At 44.0% G+C, this 8,908-nt stretch overlaps 1 protein-coding gene across 1 annotated transcript in view; it reads left to right on the top strand.

Annotated features, from left to right (window-relative positions):
- Positions 1 to 815: 815 nt before the first annotated feature.
- The window catches only part of LOC126234859 (sodium/hydrogen exchanger 9B2-like), a 178,182-nt gene continuing 170,089 nt past the window's right edge, over positions 816 to 8,908 (top strand). Inside the window, exon 1 of the mRNA XM_049943600.1 lies at positions 816 to 1,125. Coding sequence (XP_049799557.1) covers positions 816 to 1,125 — 310 coding nt within the window. The remainder of the gene's footprint in view (positions 1,126 to 8,908) is intronic.

Raw genomic sequence — 8,908 nt, 5'->3', positions numbered from 1 at the left:
ACTGCGCCAGACACTTTTTGTCTTATATAGGTGATGACGACCGCAGCGCCGCATTCTGCCAGTGTACATATCTCTGTATTTGAATACGCATGCCTGTACCAGTTTCTTTGGCAATGCAGTGTAAAAGAGTCAACTAATGTATTGCTTCTTTCTGCATATATCTCGCGAAATGGCCATGAGAATAAAATAAGAGAGATTCGAGCCCACTCGGAGGTTTACAGGCAATCGTTCTTCCCATGGCCGAAACAAAATGACGCTGGTACACAAAGTACCCTTCGCCACACACTGTAAGGTGCCTGGCGGAGTGTACATGTAAACGTAGACATATTTATGTTTGATGTTTCAGTTTTCACATATATTGGTGTAATTACCCCAACAAGAATACGATGGTTCCACATACACATTTGTAAGGCGTCTTCTCCCAATTTTTGGCGAGTGGCGTCGATTGTTAGTCACATTGTTTTGCACTTATCCTTCACTGTTTATATTAAAAAACTAGAAACCCGCCTCGATTGCGAAAAAAGCACTTAGTGTTAACCTAGGTTTCGGCGTCGATAACTACACCTTCTTCAGAACAATAAAACCCACAAGTGCCTAAGAAGACCTTTGTCAATGATTAAAAGACCACCATAGCTATACATTTATAAACGAAAAAAGGCAAACACAAACATAACATATATACAAAGTCTAAACCACTACTTAACTTAATGGTGTAACCTCCACCTCACACCGGCCTATGTTCGATGGGCCATGACCCGCCATAAACTAGTTTCTAGTTTTTTAATATATTAACCAACGATTGCTGACGCGCTGCGATGTTGAAGGTTCTTCACTGTTTGTCCGCAGACACAAACGGAGGAGCGGCGGGCAGCGAGCCTGCGGTGAGCGGCAACCAGCCGTCGTCGAACCTGGCCGTGTGCGAGCCGCGCCACCGCAAGGTGAGCATCGCGTCGGAGCCGGCGTCTGTAGCGGGCAGCGCCGGTGGCGGCGGAGGCGGCGAGGGCAGGCGGCCGCTGCGCGCCAGCACCGCGTCCCAGCCGCGAGAGCACCGAAAGTCCATCCTGGTCAACGCCGACGGACACCTCCACCAGGCCAACGGCCGCGCCGGCGCCGCAGCCGCCGACGGTGAGGCAATCCGTAAAAAGCACGTGCCTGTGGTCATGTAACTTTGGTAGCTGCTCTATAAAGAATCCGACGTGTTGTTGTTGTGGTCTTCAGTCCAGAGACTGGTTTCATGCAGCTCTCCACGCTACCCTATCCTGTGCAAGCTTCTTCATCTCCCAGTACCTACTGCAACATAAAGCATTCTCAATCTGTTTAGTGTATTCATCTCTTGGTCTCCCTCTACGATTTTTACCCTCCACGTTACCCTCCAATACTAAAGGGGTGATCCCTTGATGCCTCAGAACACGCCCTCCCATCTGATCCCTTCTTCTAGCCAAGTTGTGCCACATACTCCTCTTCTCCCCAATTCTATTCAATACTTCATCATTAGTTATGTGATCTACCCATCTAATCATCAGCATTCTTCTGTAGCTCCACATTTCGAAAGCTTCTATTCTCTTCTTGTCCAAACTATTTCTCGTCCACGTTTCACTTCCATACATGGCTACAATCCATAAAAATACTTTCAGAAACGACTTCCTGACACTTAAATCTATACTCGATGTAAACCAATTTCTCTTCTTCAGAAACGCTTTCCTTGCCATTGCCAGTCAACATTTTATATCATCTCTACTTCGATAATCGTCAGTTATTTTGCTCCCCAAATAGCAAAACTCATTTACTACTTTAAGCGTCTCATTTCCTAATCTAATTCCCACAGCATCACACGATTTAATTCCACAACATTCCATTATCCTCGTTTTCCTTTTGTTGATGTTCATCTTATATCCTTCTTTCAAGACACTGTCCATTCCGTTCAGCTGCTCTTCCAGGTCCTTTGCTGTCTCTCACAGAATTACAATGTCATCGGCGAACCTCAAAGTTTTTATTTCTTCTCCGTGGATTTTAATTCCAACTCCGAATTTTTCTTTTGTTTCCTTTATTGCTTGCTCAATATACAGATTGAATAACATTGGAGATAGGCTACAACCTTGCCTCACTCCCTTCCCAGCTACTGCTTCCCTTTCGTGTCCCTCAACTCTTATAACTGCCATCTGGTTCCTGTACAAATTGTAAATAGCCTTTCGCTCCCTGTAATTTACCCCTGCCACCTTCAGAATTTGAAAGAGAGTATTTGAGTCAACATTGTCAAAAGCTTTCTCTAAGACTACAAATGCTAGAAATGTAGGTTTGCCTTTCCTTAATCTATTTTCTGAGATAAGTCGTAGGGTCACTATTGCCTCACGTGTTCCAACATTTCTACGGAATCCAAACTGATCTTCCCCGAGGTCGGCTTCTACCAGTTTTTCCATTCGTCTGTAAAGAATTCGCGTTAGTATTTTGCAGCTGTGACTTATTAAACTGATAGTTCGGTAATTTTCACATCTGTCAACACGTGCTTTCTTTGGGATTGGAATTATTATATTCTTCTTGAATTCTGATGGTATTTCGCCTGTCTCATACATCTTGCTCACCAGATGATAGAGTTTTGTCAGAACTAGCTCTCTCAAGGCTGTCAGTAGTTCTAATGGAATGTTGTCTACTCCCGGGGCCTTGTTTCGACTTAGGTCTTTCAGTGCTCTGTCAGACTCTCCACGCAGTATCGTATCTCCTATTTCATCTTCATCTACATTCTCTTCCATTTCTATAATATTGTCCTCAAGAACATCGTTCTTTTATAGACCGTCTATATACTCCTTCCACCTTTCTGCTTTCCCTTCTTTGCTTAGAACTGGACGTAGGAGGAACTAAAGTCACTAATTTTCCACAAATATAGTCTATTGGAAAAAATAGTTATCTCTGCTGCTCTGACGGACCAATCACAATTATCACTCTAAAATGACTGACAGGCTGAAGTCCTTTGTTCAACATCTCAGAGTCTCGTACTTGGCCGAGTTTTCCACAAACCAATATTTACGAAGTTCTACTGCTGCACACGGAAACCAAGTCCCACAAGAGTTTACTTTTAGTACGTGCACAGTGATACAGATCCCTGGGAAAACAGAACACGGACAGTGTTCTACCAGAGTTTATGATCCAGGTTACGACAGCCGACCTCGGAGACTGGATCGCCAACAGAGCTGCAGAGGCCAGGCGATGTCCGTCGAGGAGGCAGCTGGTCGGTAGCGGGCAGCGGCGCCGTAGCGGAGCGGATGTTCGTCTGTACCTCTGGCTCGACATGAACTCACTCTGTACGGCAGTGCTCGAGCATAAATACTTTCACGAGGCAGGATATCACAGGAACTACTTTAGGTGACATGGGTCATCCCCACCCCCCACCCCCCCAGTCCGCGACCAATGATGGCGCTATTAGGGCCGCCTAGTTACAGCTCTGTATAAAGGAAAGTATGGCCATCCTATACCCCTGCGTTTGCCGCCGTCCGCAGTTCAGCATTGGCTGAAACCGCGTCACGTGACATTAGCAGCCATTGTGGGCTCAAGCGTTGCGTGTGAAGCATAGGAAGTGTTGTGTATTTTCGAAATTTTTAAGTACAATAATGCGTCAGTGCTGTGCGTCTGGCTCCTGGGTCGAGGCGAAAAGGGAGGAAAACTGTAAAGAATTCCCTATGATGAGAGAGATGCAACAAGAAGGACAATATGGCTAATGAAAATCGGCAGAGCCGTGGGCCTGCTATATCGCAGGCCTCGTTTTATTTGAACTTAGTTTAAAAATATTGTATTCTTTTGTACAAGGAGTACAACTTTGCTTCCGCCGTTTTTTCCCCAACATTTGAGGCTTTAATGAAACAAATTGGTTACACATGTATCATTCAAAGTATTTTCGATCGCTGGCCACTACTTTCACCCTTATTTCGGGCAGTGTAAGAATCTCGTGTCGAAAAAATTGTTCATCTTTTGAAGCGATCCAAGAATCGATCCAATTTGTGACTTCTTCATGAGATCGGAAGTTTTGGTCAGCTGGGCTATGCGCCATTGATCTAAACAGGTGATACGCAGAGGGAGCAATGTCTGGAGAATACGGCGGGTGGGGTATGACTTCCCACTGCAACGTTTCCAAGTACGTTTTGACCTCTTTTGCAACGTGGGGTCGAGCGTTGTCGTGCTGCAAAATCACTTTATCGTGCCTCTCACTGTATTGCGGCCGTTTGTCTTTTAATGCTCTGTTCAAAGGTATTAATTGCGTTCGATAACGAGCACCTGTGATTGCTTCACTTGGTTTTAACACGACGCCGAGCTGGTCCCACAAAATGCTTAAAATGGTTCAAATGGTTCTGAGTACGATGGCACTTAACATCTGAGGTCATGTCCCCTAGAACTTAGAACTACTTAAACCTAACTAACCTAAGCACAGCACACACATCCATGCCCGATGCAGGATTTGAACCTGCGACCGTAGAGGTCGCGTGGTTCCAGACTGAACCGTCTAGAAGCGCTCGGCCACACCGGCCGGCACACAAAATGCTAAGCATGATCTTAGAGCCGTGAATATTCAGTTTGGCCGTCGACGTGGAAGCATGGCCGGGATATCCTCATGATTTTTTGCGTTTAGGATTATCGTAATGAACACATTTTTCGTGCCAGGTCACAATGCGATACAGAAATCTCTTCCGTTTTTTCCTCTGAAGCAACTGTTCACAAACACACAAACGCCGTTCAACGTTTCTTCGTTTCAGCTCACACGGGACCAAAGTTCCTTCTTTCTGGATCATGCCAATAGCCTTGAGACGTTTTGAAATGGCTTGCTGTGTCACTTCCACTAATCGTGCCAATTCTCCTTGAGTTTGACACGAGTCTTCACTCAGCAACGTCTCCAATTCTGCATCTTCGAAAACGTTCTCTCTTCTACCACTATGACGGTCTACCACGTTAAAATCACCTTTCTTGAAGCATTGAAACCACTCACGACACGTTCTTTCACTAATAGCGTCCTTGCCATATGTACTTGAGATGAGAGCATTCGGTGAGACTCAGGCGCTGATTTATTCATACTGAAACAAAACAGTATCCCCTTCCGTAAATAACGAGAATTAGGCTCGTAAACTGACATTTTCAATCAAGAACAACTTTATGATGCAGACACAAATCGACTAGTGTTTGAATGAGGTTACGTTGACCGAAGTCCAAGCTAACTGCCTGACGTTTGCGATCTCTTTCTTTAGACCGCTACTTACCTTTGTCGCCACCTATCGGCGAACGGCGGAAGCATAGTTGCGCACCTTGTACTTTCGTAATCATTCTCCTAATGTCATAGAACAATTTGGAGACTAAATTTTACGGGACAGATCTGACAAAAATATAAAGCATGCGTAATCATATAGGCACGTTTATCAATTCTATTTACTAAGGTCCCGCGCATACATATTTCAATGGAATGCTTTATTTCGCATAACAAAAGAGATATTGGGCGAATTTTCGTAGTACCGAGTAGCAGGAACAAGAAGTAAGTCGAAATAGAGCTTTAAATTAGCGATGGATTTTTCCTTGCACTTGCGAGCTAATATTGTTTCCCTTTTGTCCTGCTGACTATTGGACGGGACCAATTTAAAGCAAATTACGAAAACAGGTGTTCAAACTCGATACCACAACAAGAATTGCGGAATCTGCTTTCGCTATCAATAAAGGATAGGAGAGAAAAACTGTGTTTCATGCTCGCCACAACAAATGCTTTTCGACTCATTTAGCTTAAATTAGGAGAAATTTTTTATTGTCAAATATCCGACATGTTCCGTTTGAAGCCACTGATCAGTTTTAACAGTGCATTAGCTGGTTGAGCCCACTTCTTTAATATACATGGCTAAATATCCTGCAGAAGTCAATGTATCACCAGCGGCGCAGTGGGCCCAAAATGGCGGCCACTGGCAAGTTGGCTGTACTTTCCCTATACAGCCCTTTTACGTCTAGTGGAACTCCTGCAGAACTGCTTTCTGGTGCAGAGCGGTTGCGTGGCATGTAAGCAGCCCGTGGCGTTGTTGTGTCATATGGGTTGCCGGCCGTACAGGCGGAAAGCCGCAACATACCAGTGTACACCGATAATACGAGGGCTATTCCGAAAGTAAGGTCCGATAGGTCGCGAAATGGAAACCACGGTAAATATCAAAAATGTTTTATTTGCAACAGTTAGATACACCTTGCAGCTACTTATCTCCATAGTCGCCGACCCGACTTAGACGTGTATCGTAGCGTTGTACCAACTTTCCCATACCCTCGCTATAGAAGGCAGCCGCCAGTGCTCTCCGCCAATTCTCTACGCTGGCCTACGGCTCGTTGTCTTGTGGCGAAATGTTGTCTTCATAACCAGCGGTTCATGTGACCTGAGCTGAAACTCAGAGGGAGACAATTACGGGCTGTATTGTAGGTAATCTCACATTTCCATTTGAAAACGATGCAGGAGCATCTTCATTGCCCCTGCAGAATGCGGCTGAGAATTGTCTTGAAGACGAAACAGCACGACAGTTATGTAATGTTAGCTGCATAGCTTCAGGGGAAATTTCTCACCAGGCCCCCGTACTTGGCGGCAGACACTATTTTCTAGACATCTTTACGCACTCACTGCGAGCTCAGAAATGAGAAGAGCGACGTGATGCTAACTGGGGTTATACTAGAGACACTACCCAACACATCTGTGCAAAGCTTTATCGGATTTTCATAGTCGTTTCCATTTCGTGACCGATCGGACCTTACTTTCGGAATAGCCCTCGTATTTGTTACAAAGAACTTGAATGACGTTCTGCGATAACAAGGGAAAGAGTTCAGGCACGGACAATCCATTCGGCTCATGTTTGGTAGGTGCCGTTAATACAGAGGACGATTCAGCTGCCCCTACCGATGTTGTTTAATGCAACCCGCAATGTTATCTCTGGCCTTCAAATACCACATGCGTGATTTTCATATTCTCTCACTCACTGCTCACGAACTATTATCCCTACAGAAAAAAAATGAACAGAAACTTTTTGTACTTATGTACTGGGATACGTTTTCGCTAGACGCCTAGATTTAGAGTTATTCAAGAAAAATTTGACCTTCAGATGCGTCCCCACTCCCACACTCAGCCCCCCTCTGGTCAGGATTTGTAGTATAATTTTCAAGGCACTCCTTCTCACCACGGTATAAAAATTTGCGACTGCTCGAATTATTTCTCACATTCGATCTATTTACGTCTTCGTTGACTATCATTATTACGCCACCGGCTTAGTAGAGCACTCATAAATTGAAAATTCGCGTTTATGTGTAATTTTACCTAACAATTTTATGAACTTTAACAGCATAAATTAAACAATAACATTGTTGTATTCGTCAGGGCTGATCACTAAGGAACTATTGAGGCTGTAAAGGTAAAGTATGAATCAAACTGCCAACGTAATTAGTTTTAGCGTAAGGTTTACAAAAGTCGTTTTCCTTTCATCTCATTTAAATGGATAATGTTAAAGAAGTAGCCGACTATGCTGATGGCTTCATAGCCGAATCAATAAAGACCAAGGAAGGCCGAATACCACGAACAGTTCATGCTGTCGGAAATTTTTGTACAGTGGTAGGAGGGAGTTCCACCAACAACATACTAGAAAAATGACAGCTGAGGGATGAGTGTGAGGGGTGAAGGCGCGTTTGAAGATCATTTTTGTACATTTTTCTTCAATAACTCGAAAACCTGGCGTCCAGAGAAAATGTGTCCCAGTACAAAACTGAACTAGTTTAAATTGTCTACAAAAAGCTCCTGTTAATTTTTTTCTGTAGGATTAATAGTTTGCGAGCAGCGATAGAGATAATATGAAAATCTCACGCATGGTTTTGAAGGCAAGATATAACACTGTGGATTGTATAAGACAACGTCGGTAGGGACAGCTGAATCGTCCTGTATTTGCTTCGAATGTTTTTAACTTTCATCCGTCTAGTAGCCGGCCACTGTGGCCGAGCGGTTCTAGGCGATTCAGTCTGGAACCACGCGACCTCTACAGTCGCAGGTTCGAATCCTGCCTCGGGAATGGATGTGTGTAATGTCCTTAGGTTAGTTAGGTTTAAGTAGTTCTAAGTTCTAGGGGACTGATGACCTCAGATGTTAAGTCCCATAGTGCTCAGAGCCATTTGAACCAACCCGTCTAGTCGTCCAACTGAATGTATCATTACTGAAATGTGCTCGTAATCGCTGCCCTGCATCAGGGTCGAAATGAAATGTACGTGACGTTTCGTTCTGTCTGCTGTACGTAGTATGCAATCCGTCTTTAATTACATCATCAAAACTGTGCTAGACATGCGAGTGCAGTTCTCCTTATACATCAGTTAAATAACAGATGCCAGTATCTGAGTATAAGCTGAATGATCAGAAGGTTTGCACACTGTATTGCAAATGGAACACCGTCAAAATAAGAAAAACACACAATAAATTCAGATAAACTGGCTATATTTATTTTTAGAGGGTCACCCAACTAGTATCAGTAGGACAATACTGTGGTTCTGAGATTCAAATTAAGTCTCAGTTTAATAAGTTAGTTATTTATTCTAATGTCTCGACACATAACTCATTAAAATAGCAGAGAATAAGTTTCCAAGCGAGTGGACATAAAGTCCAGTAGAACAGACTGAGAAATTGCTCCGTCACAATGAGCACAAAGCCACCTAAAATATTGGAACACGAAACTCTATAGAAGCTCGGTTTCAACAAGAATGGCACTTTAACACTGTGAGGAGGTACCTTATTTACGTGAAAGATTTCTCGGGCAACACTGCAAGCGTTCCTGACTGTTGTTCGCAAGTGCAAAGTAAACGAGTCCAAGACCCACGAAACAATACAACTAATCTCGGTAACTGGCGGCAACAAGAGTGCGCCCCAATCGGCGCCAGAACCAGA

The sequence above is a fragment of the Schistocerca nitens genome, chromosome 2, assembly GCF_023898315.1.
Source record: "Schistocerca nitens isolate TAMUIC-IGC-003100 chromosome 2, iqSchNite1.1, whole genome shotgun sequence".
In the NCBI taxonomy this organism is placed as follows: domain Eukaryota; kingdom Metazoa; phylum Arthropoda; class Insecta; order Orthoptera; family Acrididae; genus Schistocerca; species Schistocerca nitens.
This window is presented reverse-complemented; position numbering and strand designations above follow the sequence as displayed.